Source organism: Chroicocephalus ridibundus, chromosome 10, assembly GCF_963924245.1.
Source record: "Chroicocephalus ridibundus chromosome 10, bChrRid1.1, whole genome shotgun sequence".
NCBI classification, from domain to species: Eukaryota; Metazoa; Chordata; class Aves; order Charadriiformes; family Laridae; genus Chroicocephalus; species Chroicocephalus ridibundus.
The window spans coordinates 23,638,070-23,662,708 of NC_086293.1; the positions used below are offsets into that span (position 1 = coordinate 23,638,070).

Genomic DNA, 24,639 nt, shown 5'->3' on the forward strand with positions numbered 1-24,639 from the left:
TTTGTGCTGGGAATCATGTATGTATTGTCATATTTAGAAGCCATAGAAGTTATAATCAGTAAAGTGTTTAAAACTCTTTGGCACTTGTTTTGGGGCTGAGAATTACCTCGCATCCTTGAGCTCTCCAACTTAAAATGTCATATTAAGAGTTTTTCCTTTTATGTGTTTTTTAAGCCTGTTGCTTAGTAATGTCCTTAGGTGCTTGCAGGTAGGTCTTTAGCTGTGATAAACAGCAAACAATAGTTCCCAGTTCACCTTCTCTCTAGCATTTGTGGTCTCTCGCTTCTTTTTCAATAGTGCATTTTCCAAGCTGAAAAGTCCTGCTTGAAAGTCTGCCTTACCTCATTGCAGATAGTTGTTTGTCTTTCTTAACTGGGAGAGTAGGTTCTTTTCAAATGATTTTTGGCAGGTGTGGAGTGTTTTGTCTAGCAGTTCTTTTGTGCATTTTATGCTAGAAATAAGACAAAAAGGTTTTACATGTATTTTAAATTAAAATATGATAAACAAACAGGGCTGGAAGGGATGCGACGGTATCTTCTAGTGCATCCATAGTACTAAGTGAGTATCAATTATACCACTGTTCTTTCTGAGAGGAGTTTCCAGCTTGTTCTTGGTGACCTTTGTAATAACTTTGTTCATGATTCATTGTCCACACATATAAAAAGATTTCTCTAATATCTTAACTTAGTCTCTCCTGTAATTTCAGGCAGTTATTTCTTATCCACATTGGACATAGTGAACTGATTTTTTTTTTCTTCTCCTTGGTGATGGCCTGTATCTGAAAATGCGTATCATGTTCCTTAGTTTCTCTTCTTGAAGTTGGTAGACCCTAATTCTTTCAATCTTACCATAAAGGTTATGTTTTCTAGTTTTCTTGTTGTCCTTGTTGTTTTTCTTTGTAGTCTTTCCAGTTTATTCACATCTTTGAGTGGATAAAATTGGATCCAGTTCTTCTGATGAGATGTTGCCATCGCCAAAGAAAACAGAAGGATTACTACTATATATACATCTTTCCGTAGTGTGTTTTTTGCAACAACATGACACTGTTGCCTTGTCACCTCAGTGTCTTGATCCTTTTCTCTAGTAGAAAAAGTGTCTTAATTAATTAGTGCTTTTCCTGGGTTTGTGGAGTTGATTAATTCTGCTGAAGTGTATGACCTTGCTTTTCTCCCTGTTACGTATTATAATTTTTTTTCCAGTTCAGTTCTTAGGTTTGTCAAGGTGTCTTAAAGTTACTTTTTTGTTTTTCGTACTAATGCCATCTGCAAATTTCTGAACTTAGTATCTGGGGTTATTAATAAAAGAATTGAATATTATATGGCCCTACAAAATCCTATTTTTCAAAGATACTCCTAGTTTAACAGTTTAGCAGTGAATTGTTGGTGGCTCACTACATTTTCCCAACTAGCTTGGCATCCGTGTTATATTACTTCCATTTGGATCATATTTTTCTTTAGCTTGCTTATGTAAATATCTTGAGATTTGATACCAAGTATGACTGCTGTGTCCTTCAACAAAGCCAATTACTCTGTCGTATGAAAAAATTTGATTCGTTTGACATAACTTCTTGGGAAGTCTCTTGCTTCTTCTAAGTGTTTACAAATAGTCTGAAGCAGATTACTTGTTCCAATAAGTCTCAGAATTAAAACTGACTTATCTATAATTCTCCAGTCTTCCTTTTTTTCTGTTAAGATCAAAATTATATTTGTCATTCCCTAGTTTTTTGGTATAACAACTGTTCCTCAAGAGTTCTCAAACAACAGCACTGAGATTTTATCAGCCATTTTTATTCCTAGCACAAAATTCACTACATCTAGCTAATATTAAAACATCCTAGTATTCTGTTACCTGTTCTTCCTCCCCACCACCACTAACAGTGATATGCTTCCCTTCACCCCCTTAATGCTAATTGTGCTAGCTATTTGATCGGTGCTACCCTTAGGTAAAGAGTGATGTAGCAGAGCATCAGCCTTTTTGTGGTCTTGGCAAAATCATTTAATAAACTTACAGATGTGTCAAAGAGAGTAAGCTTAGTAGAGTTAAGCCTCACTCTTTCAATATAACTTCAAACATTTTGCTTGTATGTCCGTTTATTTATGACATTATTTTAAAAGGTTGTGAATGAAAGAGATAACGTTGTCTCATCTAGTACAACATGCTTGGACATTAAAATCAACGGGATAGTAGAGAAAGCGTTTTGTAATTATGATAGTTAAAGATCCCAGTGGGGTTTGATATCTACTGGCGTCCAGTAACTTTAGCACAGACAGGTGGTAAAGGAGGAGGGAAATATAGTTGTAGCCTCAGGCAGATACTCGGCTCACACAGCTGTTTCATGCATTCTGGCAACATGACTCAGTTAAAATCAAATAACATTCCTTATGCCAATATTTCTTACCTGCATATGAAACCAGTTGTCTTTCATTTTGCAAAAACATGATAATTCAAAGAGCATTAAAAAATGTACTGTTTCTCACACAGAATTTATATCTTGCAGCTGCACACTAATCCAAGTGAAATGGAGTAGAGTTTCACTTTATCAGCCAATCATAACTTTAAACTGTTTTTACAATTCATCGTACAGTTTTTAAAGCCAGATTTAAGTCTGTATATGAAAAATAGTCTACTTGATGTATGAAACCATAGATTAGTCAATATATATTTAAAGAAGTACTTCAGTAACAACAGAAAAATGACTTTAGAGAATTTACGAACTAAACTCTGAATGATACACATGGAACGCAAGTGTTATGCCATCAGTACAACTAGGTCTATGCATGAAAGGAGTAGCTGAAAATGTAGTTAAATTGTTCAAACAATCTCTGATCCTGGTACCCTTACAGCTGTCAGATTATTCGTCTGTCCCATATCCTAGCTGCTTGTTTGCCTTTTTATTTCTGAGAGCAAATACACACTAGGTGGAAGATGGAGTGGATCGATTGCGTGTAGGTAAGGCTGAACCTGTTTGTTATTTCCTTAAATGGGATCACGGAAGATGACAAACTAATTCCTACGTGTCAGTAGATGCGCCATGTAAAGGTGCTAAGAGATTATCTTTGTCCTCCCAAGACACTGCTGAGAATTCAATTGCAGCTCTCTATTGGGAAAGCCACATCTTGGTTCCTGTGCCATATTTAATCCCCTTTTAGGGATTATTAGAATTAAAGAATTATTAATTCCTTATATTAGGAGGAAAGGAGAAAAATTACAATGTGGCAATTCGGCACTTCACGTCACATGCCAGTGCTCAGGTGATGGTTAATGCTCAGTCTGTGGCATAGATTTGGGACTGGATTGTATACATCCAGGGAAATGCTGCAAACTTCACCTCTATCTGAAAGTGTCAGGAGAATCATAAGATACTGATTTAGCCTTCTTGTCTAATTCAGGTGACAATTCTTACTTGGGTAAAGATTGTGTTGTAACAGGAAGAAAAAGATTAGGAAAATTTCTGTTGCCAATTTAAAATTTTATCTTTCACACTCATTATTTTTATTTTTTTGGTGGTTCTTCAGCAATCTTTTTATTCTATACAGGCTCAGATAAACTTGTTTTAATATGTGAAATGGGGTTTATGTATTCTTAGAGGATTTTGGTACTTCAGGAATTAGTCATGTGGTTGTACAATAAGTTACAGAAGTGACTGCATGGGTGACACTCACAATCTCCGTTTATACAACACATTTAAATATACTCAAATTTAAGTACACCCTCATGTACTATTTTGCTAGCAAAGTCTAAGTATGACTCAGAAAAGACAGCTCCTAGGAATAAAAAACTATGCAAGTTTTACACCTACTTAGTCCTTTAAAATTGTTTGCTATGCCAGATACATTTTTTTAATTGATGCCAGTTGTGATATTTGTCTATTTTTGCTGTCATCAAGCTGTTAAACCTACTACTCTTCAGCATTTTTGTATGAATAATACCTTTCCTATTTCAACTCTGTTTTTTAGAAGTAACTTCCTGTTATAACAATATTTTCTGGAAAAGAGTCAAGAATACTTTAATACCTTAAACAGGTTTTACAAGTTAACAATTCTGCTATAATTAGTCTTCAGGCTACCTCTGGCTCCATGGATTTAAAGCTATCAGAGTTTACTGTTTTGTGAAAAATATGTTTTACTTTGTTTGGACATGCTTGTCATACGTTTCTCAGTATATCATTATCCTATAAAACCTCCCACTGGCAGTGTCTGGAAGTAAAAAATATAGTGTAAACTATAGAAGACCTAATGGCAGCTTCCTGCCAACGTTCATTCTTGAGTCAACAACGTTTGTTTTTGTTTTTGCTTTTGTGAAAATATGTCACAATCTAGTCTTTCATATAAGTTTGCTAGTTTTATTTATCAGCCTAGTAGAGCATATATCCACATCTTCTACTTTCCCCTATTTTTTCTCCTTTTCATTCCATGATATCTGTGTTTCTGGTCGTACCACCAGTGAGTGTTTGCACACATAAATTATACGCCTAAAAACACTCATCACTAGAAAATTTACTGCTTCTAATATCTTTCTCATGAACAGTTGTGTTTATTTCTGAGTTGACTTCTCTGGTAAAGACAGCACTACTCTTAGCTTTGGTTCAGCGCTTTGTTTTTTCAAGACTCTCATTTTAGATATTACACTGTATATGGGACCATGTGGGCTTTTAACCATAAGCCTGTGCTGGGAATATTAAAATGTTTTTAGTTTATAAATGCAGCTCTGAGTAAAAATACTAGTGGATTGCTATCTGTATTAACTACACCGCTTCTATCCTACTGAAGCCAAGGGCAGTGTGTGTGAGCGGAATATATATACTCCTGACAGAGGATATAATTGGCTTTTCTTTTTGCTCTTTGAAACCCTATTTGGAGAAGGCGGGGGGGCAGGGAGGAAGGCTGCTGTCCTTTAAGATAAGGAGCTTGACTCTTCTTTCCTATGTCCAGGAAACTTATGTTATTTGGTTTGGGGCCTCTTTTTGGCAGCTTAACTACTAGCTCTACTTAACTAAAGTAAAGGAGAGACAGATACTACAGATACTATCTTGGAAAAGTAGATGCTCTTCTTTTCTCTTTTCTTTAAAACTCCCTTAAACATTCTTTACCAGTATTTTGGGTTTTCTGAATATGAAATACTTGGTGTTTTTATGGTATTACAACAGCATAGTAAGTTAATAGTTGCTGTTATTTTTATTATCGTTTGTCACTGTGCATTTATAGCAATGAGGGTTACTCTTCTGTAATGGCTAATTTTCCTCCTCTGGAGGTGGAATGTTGTATAACATTACATGAAGTACCATGAGATACATCTCAGATTAAACTATATTCATAATGCAATACAGTAGGATATCAGTTTTTCAAACAACTTGTATGACACTAAATTCGTCTGCGTGACTCGGAGTTTGTATCACGAGGAGTCACTGTCTGGCATGTACAGCAGGGCAGTTTGGATAACCAGGATCATACTGTGAGTATTGAGGCTTTTTGTTGACCAAATCCATTATATGTAGAAAGGCTATATTTCTTATTTTGTTCATTTATAGAAAGCCTCTTAAATATTACATTATCACATGAATTTACTGAACAAATGTTGTATTATAAGCCATTACTTTAGATCTTGTCATGAAAAGTAGATTTTTGATAAGTGGCACCAGCACGGCAAAGATACCAGACTGAAAAAGCCAACTTAGAACAAAACAATTGTTGAGCTCTAATTTTGAGCAATAATTTTATTTACTCATTGTAAACAGTGTTTCTTAAAAGGAAAAAAAAAAGTAAACCTTTAAGTTTTAAGTGCCCATCTCTCTTCCTAGATAAGAAAATATTCTTACATGTATTTGCTTACCACTGTTGTCTAATTTTTGTGCCTTTTGTCTTTGTTATCCCAAGGAAAATGGGCAGATATGATGATTCCATATACCATTGATTTTATTATTTTATTTTATTTTATTTTATTTTATTTTATTTTATTTTATTTTATTTTATTTTATTTTATTTTATTTTATTTTATTTTATTTTATTTTATTTTATTTTATTTTATTTTATTTTTCTACTAGCTTTTAAATGCTGTTCTTCTCAATATCCCTTATACAAATCAAGATCACGAAAAATTCACCTTTCAGTAAAAGGTGCCTGCAGTTGTCTTAAGCTGTGTCCCCTAAATGAATGAGAATTATTGAAGTCTCCTACAGTCTGTGTGGAGATTTTGCTGTGTAGAGGTGTTTCCTGTGGAATTCATCTTAGAGAGGGGAAGGAATTTAGATGTCATTTATGTGCTTGTGTGTGTTCACTGAAGTGATTTTGAAGGTCTTATGTATGCACCAAGAAACTGGAGAAATTAGATATTTGGGAATGGAAATTGGTGGTCTTCCAGGCAATATTGGATCTAAAAGTGCTAAATCCTTTAATAAATAAACCTTGATTCAGACTGGAATGTCTTGGCTTGATCTTAAAGGTGATATTATGAGGGACTTCTAGCTGTTGACTAGCCTCAAAGATAATTATCTGCACATTCCAATCTTGTTCTGCCATCAGCAGTGCCTGAGGTCTAAACGGAGCAAATGTTATTTCCACTAGAAGTATATTATATTTAGACTATCCTCGTTCCCAAACATTTCAAAAAATATCTGCATCTGACTGGAAATATGAAGAGTAAAATAATTAAATAACAATGTGACCTGCTTGTTAGAGTCCTGTGTGCTTAAGACAGGAGCAATAATTTCAGCCGTTGTAGGCAGTTCTCGAACTATGAGATCGTATGTTGTGAGCACACAGTTATATTGTTGGTGTTACTATTTTCGTTAGACTGTGGATGAAAGAGTAAGTTTTTCTTTGCTGAACATGTTGGAGGTGAGATCTCTTAAAACACATCAATATGATTTTGAGGATTTTGCTCATAATACAGATAAGACGCTCAGCAGATTTCATTTACTGTGTCATGTACTGGAGCTAATTTGAGAGACTGAATAGCCCATCCGAAACAGTATATATGTAATTTAAGCGTTAAAAGAGTCATGTTTCTGCATTAAACACCTTGAAATGATTGGAAATGCTATTCTGCCTTAAAAAACTGCCCATTTAATTCATAGTACCTAACTGCTTACTTAATACATGATGAATCTAAGAATTTTTTGTTTGTTTGTTTGTTTGGTACATAAGTTTTACCTGCATGAGTAAAATAGAAATTTGATTCTTTAAAGGACAGCTGCTGGGTGTAGCAGAGACTTCCATAATAAAGTTTGTCTGTGGGACAAAAGCCTGTACAAAGTTGAGAAAGAAAGCATTAATTTATAACATGCTGTGTTAATATGTATGTTCGTAAATGTACTCTAATATAGTTTTAATGTATCCTCACGTGTGGGATTGTGTGTTCTTTGGATTGGGACTCTAGATTTTAAAAAATACTTCAAATGTGGACTTGATGTGGACATAGTCATCTCTGTCCTCTGAAATCAAACCTGTCTGGGACGAGAGGGACTTAAGAATAACAAAAGATGTGTCCTGATGGGAATTATTATACAGAATACGAACAGTGGCAAGGGCGTTAGTTTACGTGAAAGGTCAAGCAGATCCAAAATACAGTTCTCATCAAAGCCAGTTTAAGCCTCCCCGCTGTAAGTTTTTTAAGTCCTGTCACTTAGCTGGTCTTCTTAATGCCCGTATATTTTGCCTCTAAATAGAGTGAGTAATATCAGCTTGTAGATCTGCATGTTTTCTGTTTATACTCTCCTGCCTTTTTCCTTATGTGGGAAAAGGCTTGAGAAACTAAGAAGGAAAACAGAGTTTTAGCTGAACAATAAAAGGCAGCTTACGTTAGTTAAAGATTCTGTTACTACTTTTCCTTTTTTCATCTTGTGAGACATATTGTTGTTCTCATCAAACTTTCCCTAATGTATTTTGTCTAAAAAAGTATTTATAGCTGTATAAAACTTAGGCTTTTATATAAGTGCCCATTGTTTCGGTATCTAAATAACGTTCATACAAGAACAGTTACAACAGTAGAATCTTTAGGAAATTCCACAGAGCAATTATTATGGTTGTCCAGCGTAGGCCAAGGCTTTATAGTGCAGTTTCTCATGGTTTTCTTATTATAAACTGATTATTACTTTATCTATACAGAAACTTTCTTCATACTACCTGTAAATAGAATTCCTTTATCTAATGAGGCTGCCTTTCATAAGGATTCCTGCTGTAATGTAATGTGAAGTGCAATTTAGGAAGCATGAAAGCTCTATCTAAATGTTGACAGCTGCTGCTCTTCAGTATTTATTCTAGCAGATGGCAGAACCTGCTTGTAATCACTAAATGAGAAAAGCTGCCTTACCCCAGTTGTTGTGCATATAACCCACAAAAAGGCTGAGCAATAACTGCTCGGTAATAGTTGGAAAATCAATTAACTGATGCAGGGAAGATCTGTTAGAATATTTCAACGGTCACATCTTTGGGCTGAGAAGATAAAAAGGCAAAGACATTTAGTGACTACTGAGCAGAATGTGAAACTGAAGCACTCCAAGAATAATATGGAGAAATGTTCCAATATGACCTAGACCAGCAGGTTTGGAAGCTGAAGTGGAAAAGGGAGGGTTGGTTCAGCGAATTCTGGGAGCTTGCTAAAAAGGCAGAAACCAAAAGGGACTAGAACGGACATAGAAAATTGAATTGCAGGTCGTCGTAGTGGGCGAGTACTCAGGTACAGTTATGAGAGGGAAGAAGCAACTGAATTCATAGAAGAGAGAGCTAAGTACCATTTTCTATTGCCTTTTTCTATTATTTTCTTGTTCCTGGTAGATGTTGAGATAATATAAGTAATCTGGAATAATAAATATAGTGATAAGGTGAATAAGGATGTAAGTATTACAATCTTCTCCTCGTCCCCTTTTTCAGTCTAGTGAAGCAAATACTATCGCTCAGGAGAAACGCATTGCCAAATGCTTATTTGGCTGGTATATCATTAACTGCATGTGAGGAGACAAACAATAAGTCTAGGTGCTGGAACTTTGAGTTACAGTATTTGCATTTTTGTACTTGGGCCAAACTTTCACAAACTGAAGTGATGGAGCTGACATCTTTGTTTTCATTGTAGGTGCTGCAATAGTTTAAGTGACAGCTCTTTTCTTCATCTGGGCATCCTCACTAAACCTTGTTTTGGTTCAGTGGTAGACAATGTGGTTTTGTTGCTTGAAAAAGACCAAGTTCTGCAGTTCAGCATCTTTGTTTTTCCCAATAATGTTTTTATTCATCGTTAACTGCTGCTGTATTTCACAGAGATGGGGAGGTGAATTTTTCGGGGGACAACCTGGAGGAAAACCATTTTTATAAAGTCTCTTTGCTTCCTCTTCCTTCCTCCGTATAGTGACTGAAGAAAACTTTGCAGTTTCAGAAGGACAGTGTTTCTTGGGCTGTCTTCCTGCCCTTCTCAGTGTTCTTTGTCCTCCTCCCATCTCTGAAATCATAGCGAGCCATTCCTACAGAGAGATTATCTGCATTAAGAGAAGAGTGCAGATATACGGCTTCCTTGGGCCTTCGGTACTCGTTAAAAGCTACGGAGTTTCTTTTCTGCATGCTCCGTGTGTATAGTTCTGCATGTTCTCTCTCTTTGCAATTTCGCTCTGCAGCACCGCGTGCTGCCTGTGCAATTATGTGTAAGGATCTGTTTAGTTGCTGCGTAGTTTCCTCCTGAGCGAGCGTTCCCGCAGCCTTGCGGAGGCACCCATGGGCTCTGTTCCTGCTCCTCGGCTGCTGCCGAGTGCCGGCAGCCCTGCTCTGCGAGGCAGCAGGCTGTGCAGCCACCCTCACATCTGGCTCCCTTTTTGCACAAGCAGTATTTCCTGAGACCGTCGTTGAGTTCAGTTCGGCATCCTGCCTCCTCCAGCACTGCTTCTTCCTCCCACAGGGAATTTCTCTCTAGCGTGTTGATTGAGGGGAGGCCCCGTGATCGGTGACTGATTGACCCAGTAAGCTCACAACTGCGTAGCAGGAGTGGGGGTGGTTTCATCAACAGGGAGCTACTATTTGAGCAAGATTTCTGTTTAGCGCTCTGAAAATTTGACATGCGGATTGTACGCCGCCTTCACAGAGGAATTCCTGCTGACAAATTCTGGGTTGATATTTTTGCTCCATCATGTGATCGTTCCGAGCTTATCATGTGTTAATAATGGAGTCCAGTTGTCAGACATGTGGTTGTCCCCCGCAGGCCTCCCCTGACTGTCCTATGGGCTGTCCTGTCCTGGACAGACTCAGAAGCACTTTAGTCCTGTTCCTATTGACTGGTCTCTTCCTGAATTGACCCTCCAAAAGCAGTTTTTAATTATTATTTTTGTAAGAAAAAGTTCCTTCTGAGGAACTCTTTTCCTCAGAAAAGTACCAGGAATTGCACAAAGTGTATAACTGTTAATTTTAGGGTTTAAGTGCAGCTTATTTAACCTATAACAGAGCCCATATTGGTAACCCTGTGTTGCTTATTGTGTTGGTAAACTGAAGTCAACTGAAGAGACAATTAACTGAGTCAACCTTTTGTAGTCCCGCTCCATGTGTTCTCTAGTACTTCACCCATGGCTCTGGTTAAATTTGGGAAAGGATGTAACTACCAATTGCCATAGCAGGTATTAAAATTTTTCTTGATAAGAGTGATCTGCAAATGGGTGTGCTGGAGACAGAACTTGGCTCTTTAATGTACAGATATAACATGACTTTTCCTAAGGTTATTTATATAGTTGATATTGCATTATATACAATAGGAATTAAGTTTGGGTTTTAAGCATGTAGCATGCCCATGCCACTGCGACTTCTGTAGGTGTGCCAAGCTAATAAAATATTGCATAAATAATTTTATATTAAAAATGCCAAAGACTTGAGTAAAAAGGGAAAGATTATCTGCATTAAGAGAAGAGCGCGGGTATACGGCTTCCTTGGGCATTTGGTACTCACATGAACACTGTGTTAAAAGCCACAGTACTAAAGATGGTATCAAATTTCTTTGGTGCAGAAACTATACCTTGTTACTAGGTGCACAAATCTTTTTATTTATCTTACTGCATATTAATATTATTGTGCCAAAACTACATAGGAAGCTGTATTTTCTGATATTTTTCATGTAAAACCAGCCAAGTATTTTCATACAATAATGTTTTCACTTTAATAGATCTTACTTGCTATTTCACAATGTGTAAGCACGCTGTAGTGTCTGGAGAAATTCTTATGTACATAAACTACTTGTTTGCAGTAAGACTTTACACATACTATGTGAATCTCTACTGCCTTTGGAAATATTCTGAGAAGCGTTTCTAACTTTAATAATATTTTGGGATTACGGATTAAAAGCAGTGGGGAAGCAGTTTTGTGCAGTGTAACCTAACAAGTGTGCTAAGAATCAACTTTTGGCAAGAAAACTCCCAATTTGCCCTCTCTCCCTGAAGTTGACCTGGTGGATGAAATAGTAGATGTGTGTATGATTCTAGGCATGCCTTCTCCAAAGATCAACATTTGTACACACTTTAGTCACCTTTTATACGCAGTGCTATTGACATTAACCAGAGAGGCCAGTCTGACAGCGCTGTACTTTAACACCAGCTAAAGAGTTGCTCTGCTCTACTCGCATGGTTTATCTAAAAAGACTCAACACTGAAATCACACAGTGTAATTGTTTTCAGTCTATAAGAGTTCTCTTCCAGATACAATATCCTGTAGGACAATTGAGTGTCCTACTGAAATCAACATATGTTCAATAGCTAATTTAATTACATATTTTTTTATACTTCTGAAAGCGTTAGGTTGAGCTCTATAATTTTTCAACATATTATATTTAAATCTGCTTTCATTTGCACAACTATAAAACACTTTTAATGCTACTTTTGTAATTAGGTTTGCACAGTATCAAACAAGCGTAAGCCAGAGCGGAACTGAGGCCACCAGCCGTTTAAAACAATCACGGACTTGCTCAAATGAAGCTTGATGGAAAAGTAGAAAAAGTAATGTCAACAAAAGAATTCATTTTCAAACTAAATGAAAAAAATTAAAAGGATGCCGCCTTTTTTTTTTTTTTTTTTTTTGTAAGAAGTGGAATTGCGCAATTGTTCAGGCGCTTGGTCATGTTTCCATTACACAACGGATGAGTTCTAGAGTTGAATGAGGCCGACAGTGAGTTGGGCCTTGTCAGTGTGAAGTTTACCTTGGACAAAGAACATTTTGTTGACTGATTCTTGCAACACTTTGAATACTGTATCTTTATTGGCATGGTCTGATGTGTGGTTTCTATATTTTCTAATATATAGCATTGCAAAATCAGAATATGATATTACTTATTCCATCATATAATTATATTTCGCTGCTAATGAAAGAGTTTTTATTTGGGGTTAAACATTCCAGCTGCGTCCGAGAGGAGTATTCTGCCATTTTGCCCATCCTTCTCTGTTTTGCAGGAGGACACGTTCACATTTTGACCCTGGGTTGTCGTACAGTGTTTTCTAGTTGAAATTAATTGAGAATACTATAACTGGAGGCCTGTTGTGTTTCACAAGATTAAGTGTTTAAATTGATGACAGTATTCCTGGGACTGCAGTGGAAGCATCATTTTTGTTTGCACATGAGAACAGTTTTTGCTTTCATCTGTCTAGAACTTGACCCTAGAGCACAGAGGTTAACATTATTTTATGCCATTGTTTTCATTTCATTTAATTGAAACTCTCTCTCTACATATAAAAGCCCTGTTTTTGTATATATAACCCTTGTTGCTTTTGGTTGTTGTTTTGGTTTGGCTTTTTAAGCTGATCATTATTCTGTTTTACTGATTATAACCAATATTTTCTGAAGTTATTTAATTATATTTTTCAATTATAGGTGAAATGACTATATTAATTTGAAGACTGGATAATAAATCCAAGAATTATCTTGCTGCAGTCCTATATTTTATTGAATTACTGAGGTTTAGAATAAAAGACGATCAAAGTTCTAAATGCTAGTATCAGGAAAGTTAATAATTTTAATACATTTCCCAGAACTGTCTTGCAAAATCTTAAATTAACTTAATAAAGACCACTACATTATTAATCCTTCCACTTAGGGTACATATTTTGTTTAATCTATGGTAATCTGCTAAATTCTAGAATATTTTTATGTAGAGATGGACATATGACTCTATCATAACACCATGATAATATAAGTTATCATGTCTGGTATCTACCATGGGACAGGCAGCAAGGAAATACTAAGGAAACCCAGGTACCTTCTCTCCTGACTCTGGTCCCTACGAGTCTGGGTGGGAAATATGTGCTGTATCTGTAATGCCTCCTTTATGCGAACAAACCTAAACCTCATGTGTCATTAACGTAGCACTTAGCAAGAGGATTAAAATATTTGAAATCCTACTTTAGGTAATAAAGTAATCTCAATAAGGATTCCAATTTTGAATTCTGCAGCATGGCATGCCATTTGATAATTGTGCTGTTGTGTTCTGATGGAGATGGCGAGCCATTTGATGAGGATTGCTATTTCAGTGCTTCTGGTAACTTGTGTTGTACCACTGCATTGCTGGTTGGTATCATTGGGCCCTACTTGCCTAGCTTATTGTGATTTTTTTAAAAAAAAAACAAGCCCAAGTTGAAAATGAACTATTACCCTGGATCTTCTAAACATTCGACTCAATTTTCTGTCAAATCCTTTACTTATGATGTTTATTTTAAAGCTTATATACATTCTGGAGTATGGTTACTTTTTTCTTCTCTGTCAATATCCAAAATTGTGAGAGACAACATGTGTCTAATTTCTTCGTTTGGAAGGGTTCAGGAGCATCAGCCTCCATAACTATACTGGGTTTTGCTAAACCTGTTTCCTGAGTTTAAAAGCTGTGATTGAGGATCAGAGGTGAGGAATTTGGCTATGGATGACAAATGGGATGGGAAGAGAGTGGAGGGAAGGGCGACAAAGAGTTTATTTCCATGTCTTGCAAAGCTCAGTATGACACTTTGCTACGTCCGTTTGCTTTTGCAAAAAGCACCTTTGTAACGAAAGCGTAGCGGGTTGTACACCGGAGAAATTCCCATCAGCAACAGAAAGGAACAAGTTATTTACAAACCATATTGCAGGACAGCGTTGGCAATTTTAAGAGCAGTAGGTGCACATGGCTTGTGCTGGACCTCCTGTAGGTGTGTAATTGAATTAGCCATGCGCTAGAGTGGGTCTCGGCATGGCCGGCAGCCGCTGGTACAGGATCCGGGGATGCCTGGCACTCATCGTCACCGTGCAAAGCATAGGCAACCCATTAGTGTACAGAGCTGAAGTCTCCAGCCTGTGAGTCAGAAGAGTTGGTAAGGGGATATTTGTGTGTACAAATCCAGGTTTTTATCTGTTTGCCTTATCTCTGTGAATGTGTTTTCTATGTCCTTTTAGTCCAGTGGCAGAATAAATTTGTAGGAAAGCCACAAAAAGAAACTTTAAGGAATATAGTCTTTCCTTTTTTTGCAATCTCATGCTTAATCATGGGGAAAAAACCCAAATATAGTTTTTATTAAAATAATCCTCACAGAACTGGAGATAACTGAAATTTATATGGTGTGTAACTTGTCAAAAAAAAACCACAAACAAACCCCACCCAAAAACCCCAAACGCATTTCTTTAGCAAATGGAAAAAAGAAAGCACCTTTGAAAATAACTGGGAGGATTTTTACACTGATTCATTTCACTTATAAAAATGCAGCTCACATAAACCCGTACTGGGAGAATGTAATAGTTTGTTAAACCTTTTTCTTCTTATTATTATCTATAATGGTTAATTTTCTTGTATTAAAGAAAAGTGAAGAATTAAGAGGATTTATTTATTTTATTTTAGTATACAACATTAATAAATGATCTGTGTGTAGTAACACAAGATGAGGTTTTAAATTGAAGTAGGTATGGATTTTTGTATAGCTACTGATACTTGAAAAAGTCAGTTAGGGAAATCCAAACCTCTTGTATTTATTACTAATATCGTTGCTAAAATGAAGTGCCAACCCTTTAAAGATACTAACCTTGATTGCTGGAAAGTTGCCAGCTCTTCGTCATCCTGCAGAAATATATTATACTTGATCTGAGAAAACATGCAGTTGTCCCTCCCCCTCCTTATTCCCACAAACTGGAACAGTATTATGTTAGCGTGAGTTGTGCTGAGCCGAATCCAATCTGGAATTAAGAATGCTCCAGGGCATTTTTAATAAACTGTCATTCAGTTGAACTCTAACCTTCTTTAATTTGCAGAATCTGGTAATGCAGATGTATACTTCAGCCACGTTCATTTCTTTTTCTTTTCTTATCTTGGTGTAAAACACTGCTGGTTGAACTTGAAAATATGAAGCTGCAGAAGTAGAAAGTGTTCTTTTAAAATAGTCTTAAAACTAATAAAGAATTATAATAGTTTAGTTTGCTGATTTTCCACCATTCTGAAATGTAAACTTAGTTCTAGTACTGATTTGAATAAAATCCTTGAAGTGCTGAGGTCAGTTAGGCTTTCTGAAAGTATGCAAAAAATAAATGACTTTTATTGGAAAACGCAAAGGATAAGATGAGGCTGTTGTCTTGCAAAGGGGAAGAAAACCCAGTTAATACTGTATTCGGGGCATAGAGTACTTAACTAGCAAAGAATTTTGTATTTGATGAGGTTTTCAGAGTAAACTCTTTCAAAGCATGAATTCTTATTGATTCTTTAGCTGCTATCCAAAATGGCAAAGTTTGTGGTTAGAAGTAGTTAGGCTAAGAGGTATAGTGGAGGGGAAAAAGAGCAGGCTTCCAGGTACTCACTGTCTTGGCAGGCTGGGTGAGGACCTGCCCCTCAGCAGCGCCGTGGGAGCTGGGAGCTCCTCGCGCCAGCCTTCTGAAAGGTGTCCTGCGCCGGCGGCCCCGGAAAAACACCAGCCGTGCTTGCACAGAGACGGTGCCTGCCCTAGCTGCAGCACATGAAGGCATTTCAAATGCCGCTTGGATTTTAGAATGTATTACTGATCAACAAAAATTGCTTTGAGAAACTCTTCTGTGTTTCTGTGTAAAGAAAGGTCTCAGGGATGCATATGTGATAATTAAGGTGCTTCATTTGAATAGGTGCTTCAGTTTGAGAGGAAAATGGCTGGATGAGATATTACAAATATGGTCATTAATACAAACTTTATCTTGATCCTTTGTATGATGATAAGAAAAGTGTATAAACGTGTGACTTGGTCCTTATTGAACTGGTACTTCGTTGGGGGACTCAGTTCAAGATCTGGAGAGTGGAAAAACTAAAAAGGAACTGGAAGGCAGGACCATACCAGTGCTTTGGAGAGGAAAGGACTCCCGGACACCCATTACTCTCTAGATGAAATGCTCCTGAATGCAGCAAAAGAAGTATTTGCCATAGGTCAGAAAGCTAAAATTTTGCAGTAGTAGTACTGGATTTGTTTCCATTTCTTACGGTAGGACTGAGAGGTAGTAAATCAACATTAACCCTTAATTTTTTTCTGCTATGACTTTAATATCAAAGAAGAGAACATGTGCTTACATTAAGAATTTGGGTTTATGTTTTACGATGCTTTTCCGCCCCCCCCCCCCAGACTTTTATATCTCGATAATACTGCCTTCAGTGTTTAAAGTTAATTTTCCATTGTAATGGATCTGCTACGGCTATATAATGAACACGCTAAGATGATTGTGTGTGCAACTTCAACATTCACACGTTTCCATTTGATAGTAGTTCATTAAAAAAAAATTAAAAATCAGTTTCTTCTGCACATGCCTGCCAGTTGAATTCTGCTGTAGGTGTTGGTGAGACAGTTAACTAGGAAAACATACAACTTGGAACTTGGGTCATATTCAAAAAATAAAGGAAGAACTAGCTGGCAAATATTGTGTTGAAAGTGTAAATGGAAGTATAACTTTCCGGTCTACACGTGTTAACGATTTGTGGTTTGAAAAAGTTTTCATATTTAAATTTTTAAAGTTTTTTCCCCTCTCTTTTAAACTTTGATCTCTTTTGTCTGGTAATATGAGAGTATGTTATTAATATACATTAACAAATCCACAGCTTTGTTTTCCACAAGTCTTTAATTCCCTTAAATGTTTTAAAATGTAAGTGATGTGGTATATTAGAACTTAGGTGAGCATTCAGTCAGTCGACAGGCTGGGTACTAAATTCAGCTGAACCTGTAGGAAAAGGAGGGCAATGATACTCTTTATACGGAAATGCTACTATTCTGCCTTTTTATGTTCTCATCTGCCAAAGAAATCTGCAAGTGTGGAGTGACTTGGTGTTTAAAGATACTGTCTGGAAGCAAGAGTCTTTATGTATGGATGACTTCGCAGTCTTGAATCCTTCCTACTACTTCCATTAATGTATATTGCCTGGGATTAACTAACAAGCTGGAGCCTCAGCAGAAACTGTACGCAGTTTTTAAAAAACACATGGACGAGCCTAAGAAATAACCCAAGAAAATTGGGAGAAATACCATGTTATGTTTTACTAGTTGAGGCTTGTCCTTGTTGGAGACAGCAGGGCTTTTTGTTCTAGTACTAAAAGACAAAATTAAGTATCTGGTGTTATATTAGAAATTGAGTATATTTTTAAATAAATGTGATCTGTCTCTCTCCATCTGTTTTTTTTTTTTATTATTTTTTTATTTTTCCCTGGGATTTAAGTGCAAATTCAGCTTTTTTATTTTTTTATTTCCCTCAAGTATATTTTCTCTTTGCTGCTTCTACTGTGAAAGTTCACTAGATACTCATTTTACAAAGATATTGAAAGCCTTCATCTTTCTTGAGGGTTTGCTTTAATGATCTTGGACCTGCACAGACTCCACTGCACAATTTGCGCTCGTTGTTCTTTCATTTACACCAGTATTACACTGGTTTTACTTTCTGAGTGGACCATCAGTAGTTTCAGTGCTATTGATAATTGTGATTCTGTGTTCGTGAAATGTTAGATCTTATGCAGTGAAAGGTATAAGAAGTGTTCTGGTGTCCCACTGATCTTATTGAGTGTTTATAGAGATGCAGAAGCTGGTGTAGAAGGGGTAAGTGATCAGTGTATCATTTTCAAATAGGGTGTGAGTCCTCAATGTAATTTGATGAAGGACTGTATTATTAATTTTGCTTTATTGAACCTGTTATATAGGAGGCAACATGTGTTCAAATTGAAACAAAAATATGTGGCTTATAAACACTGATTTCAGGCTAGTGGGATTTAGATAACAACAACAAACATCAATTAAGCATGAACTTGGGAGAAAAGATCTTATTTTCTCTGTAGACACACTGATTATATGACCCCAGTGGAATATTGTCAGACTTTTCGATACACCCGCAAAAAGTGAACGCTTTTCAATGACTTGCGTGACATGCGCAAGTGGAATATATATTCGCTCTCGTTTTATTTTATTTAGATGTTCTTCCTGAAGTGTTGGCTAATTTATAAGATGTTAATATTTGGACAAAGGAGGTGAGAAAGAAAATGCAGGAAACGGGACATTCATTATTTAAATCACTGTGTCATAAAACCCAAATTAAATCTGTTGTTTACTTGCACCTCTTAATGTAAACTGTATCATTTGAACAGGGGGAAATCGTACTGGTGTCCTGGTTACCAGAGCCTATTCCTGACCTTCTGGGTCTGGGAATGTAATGATTCACCCCACAAGTAAATTTTCTGTAGCCAGACAGCTGTCACATGTAGTCTCCATTCTTTAGTGTGTTCTTTAAATAATGTAATAGACCATGTCATGCATTTTTTTTTAGTTCTGAATTTTGGTTTATGAAAAGGTAAAGGTTTTCTGAATTCCTGCAATATGCAATTTATCCCACATCCAGTTGACATTTACCAACGCTAAGGAAAGAGTGGGATCACCCTAACCGTCCTAGAGTTTATACTTCAGAGATTCTGATAGTTGTCATGAGGGAAATAACTCGATTGTTATTAGAACCATAACAGACATTTAAAGTTCAGAATCATAGAATGATTTGGGTTAGGAGGGACCACTATGGCAATGCAGTCCAAAGATCTGAAAACACCACGGACTGGAGAGTCTACACATCCCCGGGCAACCTGTTCTGCACGGAAGAGTTTGCCTTTTTTGATGAAAAATACATGGATTGTCATGACCAGTTTTGTATTAAAATATGTATCTGTATCTGCATCTAAAATTTCTGAAACTATTGTTATGATGAGTTACCACCACCCTGAATTCAAATAATATAAACGGTGCTGAAAATATTGTTTCTGTATGTGGAGGTGGCTCAGGTTAAACAGGTTTCTGGTGATCTGTTTTGTATAAATGTTGCATATTATGCAATGGATTCATGCAAACATAAAGATTTTTTGGTATTTAATGACTGCTTTTGTTTTTTAAAACAGTTAAGAGAGGAGTGGATTTGAACAGCCATTTACTTAAAATAATTCCTTTTGTGTGTGTCTTTTTTTTTCTTCTGGATTTATATAGATTTCAGATTTACTTATTGTAAAGAATACAGACCTTAAAAAGTTCTCTCTCATAGGTAGAAGAGCTGATGAATGCACTGGAAAAGACTAGACAAGAATTAGATTCTACCAAAGCCCGTCTTGCCTCAACCCAGCAGTCTTTGGCTGAAAAAGAAGCACATCTGGCTAACCTGAGAATAGAGCGAAGAAAACAGCTTGAAGAAATTCTAGAAATGAAGTAAGTACATTGATTTCTCTAATTTCTAGAAAAAATTAGAATTACTACTTTCTTGTCATAAGAGATGGTTTGGGGTTTTTTTCTGTAAGTGTTTTTTCTATGTATATATTTAAGTCTGAATCTAAGGACTTCTAATAGTAGTAAAACTGTTAAATTCCTTTTAAAATACAGGAATGCGAAAGTCTTCATTTTAGAAGCACCCAACAATTGACATGTGGAGCATTTTTTGAAAGCTGTCCTTTGTTACATGCAAATAGAGTATCAGCACAGTATAACTTCCATGAGAAATTGAGGGTTTGAAGCCCCGTCTTTCAGTGAGAATTCTATGTTGGAGTTTCTTTCAGTGGCAAATTCAAGGAAGGGGTTTATTAACTTCAGATGGATGGAGCAAGGTTTACTGCATTGAATTGGTTAAAAAACTGACAACCTATTTGCATACACGTTATCACTACGTATAAGTGTACAGAACTGAAAAAGGAAGATAGACCTATAATTTAAATCTAACTTCTTACCCACAAGAAAGGCAAATATCTGTAATTATGGGATGTTAAAGCTCTGACATGATCTTTAAAATTGGCAAAAAGGAGCGAACCTGTTATGACTTGGCTCGGCTGGTAAGTGTGTAGTGAACATCCAGCAAAGAACATTCAGTTGTGGTTTCAAAGTTGTTTTATTGAGGAAGAAAAAACCCAAAAGACTTACATAACTTCAGCTAAGTTGTATATATCCTTACCTTTTGCGAGAAAGTAAATAATCAGAAAAAATGATTTTAATAATGTTGTAAAGAAGACAAAGTGGAAATAGAGACATATGCTTACTAGGGTTTTGTAAAGGTAGGTTTTAAGAGTGGCTGCTGTGTAATATAGGTGCAAAAATACGGTAAGGTAAGCCTGAATGTCTCCAGTGAAATCAAAAGAACTTCTGCTTTTGACTTTAATGAGGTCTGTATCTATACAGAAAAATGGGAGTACGTATGAATTAGGGTAGTATGTGATATTATACGGGGTGCTCGATGCTAGTACATTTCATGCAGGCACCTGTTTTCTGTGTAGTGCTTTGGACTGGTTCTTGGAGTGCATATTTGGTTTTCATCCTATTGGTAAATTTTTTTTTAACTCATTTTTACCATAATTTTCAATCATTAAGCAACGTAGGGGAGAAAAAAGCAGTACCTTTAATTCTGTTATTGTGACTTTTTTGGTTGGGTACACAGAACCTCACAGAACTCTGTAAGGCATGTGTCTGCAGTCTGGGAAGTGAGGCTCGCAAAAACTGCTAAAGTTTGAGTTTTCTTTTGATAAAAGCTGTTCTATTTTATGAATGACTGAGTGGATGGTACTCGTGGTGAAAGACCCAGTATCAAAGGTCCAAGTTAGGAATAGTTTGGAATTAAAAATGAGATGTAAACACATAGTGTGTTTTTACAGTATCAATTTTAAAAGTAAAATAGTAAAATTAGAAGAAAATTTCAAATTAGCATCTAAAAATTTAAATCAATAAAAATGTCTAGTTAAAAGTATATTTGTATATTTTTTTCTTTTAGTAGTCATTAGTATGGTTTCTTTTGTAAAAGACTTTTCTTATTTTTCTTTTTTGTTTTTAATTTCTTAATTGCTACTTTGTTAGCTGTGTAAGTATGTAGACTTTTTCTGCCATTTACCTTTTTTTTGTAACTTCAAAAGAAGTAATTTTTCCTATGTGGTTTTCATTTTTAATCCTGAACTGAGCTAAAATAAACTTCTGTACAAATCACTCCCCCTGAAATCTATGATTCAGCTAATAACTTAGAATTAGAGCTCACTTTCCTTAAAAACCCCATCTATTCTATTAGTATTTTAAATTCTATCCTAACTTTATTTTCTGTGAAATATATTACAAAGCTGAGATCATGTTGGAGATGGAATCAGACAGGACTTCTCTTGCTGGTCTAGGAGACAGGAAATAGAGTTAACGAACAAAACAAAATATATAAAATCACAGCACAATTTTACTAAACAGAGAACAAATAGAATAATGATGGTAATTTGCATGATTGTATTTGCTTTTGTCATTTTACTGCCTCTTTAACATCGTTAGTACTGAATCAAAGCAGCAGAAATGAACATACTCATTTTTTTGAGCTTTGTGTACGGCAAGGGCTACATGACTGTTATTAAATATAAATTAAATGTAAATCTGAATTTCCAATTGTAAAATCTAATAACATATACTAAACAACATAAATGAATAGATAAACGTATTAGTAAACTTTTTAAAGAAATAATTCAGTTATTTTATTACAGTAGTTTAATTTTTGAAATAGCTTACTGAAATAACTATATGACAAACAAATCTATAAAACTGCTGCATTAACAACAGAATATACTAAATATGGCGTTACATTTTTTTAATGAATAAAGTATTCTCAAAAACAGATTGTAGAAGCTACTTAGACCCAGACAACGACTGACAGAATAATGATAATTCTGTGTTGTAGTAATATACTAAAATAATGTGTCTTCTCTCTGATATTTTAAGATAACTTACTAATTGGCAGCATTGACCATAACTTCTATTTATCATTTTTTTAATTTAATATTGAGTGATTACAGGTTTTGGCTGCAAGCTTACAGTTAAATAGGCGTGAACTGTGTGTTTAAGAACATTCATGATGATTTCCTATGCTTATATTATGTTCAAGTTCCAAACATAACTCTGCATTCTAGGCTCATCTGGCTGACATTGCCAAGATCCATCTTAATTTACTGGCTACAATCAGTTGTCAGTTTTAGATAACTTCTTCAGTTGGCATTAAATGTTGCCATATACATTTAGTTATTTAAGGAAGTTTACAATAAAAGTGGATAGCAGCTTCATCTTGTTCATTATCTGGTTCATCTTTTTGAGCTGAAACTGGAGAAGTACCCACTAAATGAAAGGTAATTTGATGGAAGGAGGTAAAAATCAAATTATTCTTAACTTGATGCCAACATGTGACAAAATAACATTTATTTTAAAGGATTCCATAATGTTACCTTTGGAGAAGGATTTGCATTTGCACATTACTTTCTCAATATGTGATTTATTTTTTTTTCCCCAAATGTCTATAAAAAATATTGCTATATTAGTTCTGGAGGAAATATTTTTGTTATGGTCATATTATTTTAGCAGTGCACGCATAACTCATACTGACATTAATGGAAGTTACGCATACATGTTAACAGTGAAATGCAGCATGTGTTCAAATCCATCATTTTGCCTAATTGTCTTCATGCTTTGTGGTCTTTCTATCTCTGACCATAAAAAAAATAATCAATGCACGCATTATTTTTTAATAAGTGATAGTTTAAAAAAAATAATCTATATTGCAGTGTGACAAAAGGGATGTTAGTGTTTTTTAAAAATGTATTTATCATCTATGGAAATGTTTCAATTGGCCTGAACTTAAAAATTGGTAGTTAGAAATATATATCCAGAACACTTTTCCCAGACATTGTTTTTGTTTTCTGAGAGTCCACAAGAAGGAGCGCAGCCTACTGAGAATCTCATGAGGCTCGTCTAGAAAAGCTTATTCGTTTTGTAATGTGAAGAGCTTGAGGGTAGGAGAAGTTTCTGCTCTGTGATGTGGTGGGGTTTTTCTCAAAGGTTTCAGAAATGCCATATTTGTGGAGCATACTTTCATGACCACCAAGCGTCCACAATGCTTTCATACAGATGTCTTTTCCTAGATGGTGGTTCGTTCCAAAACTCATAAACCTGCTTGTAACAAAATTAAAGAGATGTATAGATAGATACATGAGTATTTATATAATATTAAAATTGCTTTTTATATGTATGTGAAATAAATGCTTGTCCTTATGGAAAGTGGATTTCACTCTATGGGATAGATCATCTTTTCAGAAATGGTAAAAATTATTTTCCCTTTGAAAGATACAAAGTCTGACCTACAGAGCCGATAGTCATAAAAGAAAGTCTAGTGGCATGTGAGGGAAAAGATGGAAAAATTGTATCACTTTTTTTGTTAGTTCAACTTTTAAATTATATGCATGTAATCTTCAAGCTGCAACACTCCCCCCTGTCCCCCCAAACTCCCCAAAATCTGTTATCAAAACTTGGGGTTTTCTTGGTTAAAAGCCCTTAAATTAACTTTCTGTGGTGTTTACCCTACTTAGAAATATATTTAAATACAAGATTAAAAAAAATTATTTCCTTGTGGTTTTGCATTATTTGACCTTTCGGTGACTTAGTTACATGTGACAAACACAGCACTCAGTAGTGAGTGACCATGGGATTAATCCCAAAAAGACTGAACCTCATGTTTCGACTTGAAGATCTGGGGATTCTTAATTTTTGAGATCCAACTGTTAATTACTGTTTCCTTCAGCAGTCAACTCAGTAGACTCAGTGCTCTGAAGCTTTCAGAGTATCCTGAATGAAATTCTTGCCAAGAGTTTGAAAGGTAATTTCCTTGACTTTGAGTAGAGTTCATGCCATCACCTGTGGGTATTGCTAAATCAGTTTTGCTGGAAGTGACTGTGCCCTGAAATTCACTACGAATTTCAGAAGAATATGTATTTTCCCTTATGTGGAATAAATCAGATTACTTCAGTAATGAAGCATTAAAGATCTCCTAATAGAATAACGGGCTACTAGTCCTTTCATTCAATAACAAAAATAGAACATTTCTGTGCTGTCCAAAAAAAATTTATTTTTAAATTAGATTTTGCTTTAAATTTTCTTACAGTGACAGTATAAAATTAAACATCCCTTCCTCTGTTTAAGAATGTGCACCATTTTTTTCACTGAAAATAATAAATGAGTATTGCTTATCTCTGTTTTTCAGTACGTTTACTTTATTCATTTAACAGCACCTGTGTGTAGTCAAGGCTGAAATATTTGTGGGAAGAAGGGGATAAAATGTTTTTTTCCACCAAGCGTTCAGTCCCACCAGCTGCCACTCTTTGCAGAAGTGCTGAACACGTACTGTACTTTTACCGGCTGGGTCGGTGGTTCAGCTGCTCTGCCAAACG

The 24,639-nt window shown here is 35.7% G+C and overlaps 1 protein-coding gene across 13 annotated transcripts in view; it reads left to right on the plus strand.

The window, feature by feature from the left end:
* The window catches only part of ERC2 (ELKS/RAB6-interacting/CAST family member 2), a 508,713-nt gene that overhangs the window by 258,114 nt on the left and 225,960 nt on the right, over window positions 1–24,639 (plus strand). For all 13 annotated transcript variants that reach the window (XR_010072774.1, XR_010072776.1, XR_010072778.1 and 10 more), the window contains one exon: window positions 19,470–19,630. Coding sequence is in view for 1 of the 13 variants with exons in the window: in XM_063347991.1 (XP_063204061.1) it covers window positions 19,470–19,630 (161 nt within the window). In the remaining 12 variants the exon portion in view is untranslated. The remainder of the gene's footprint in view (window positions 1–19,469; window positions 19,631–24,639) is intronic.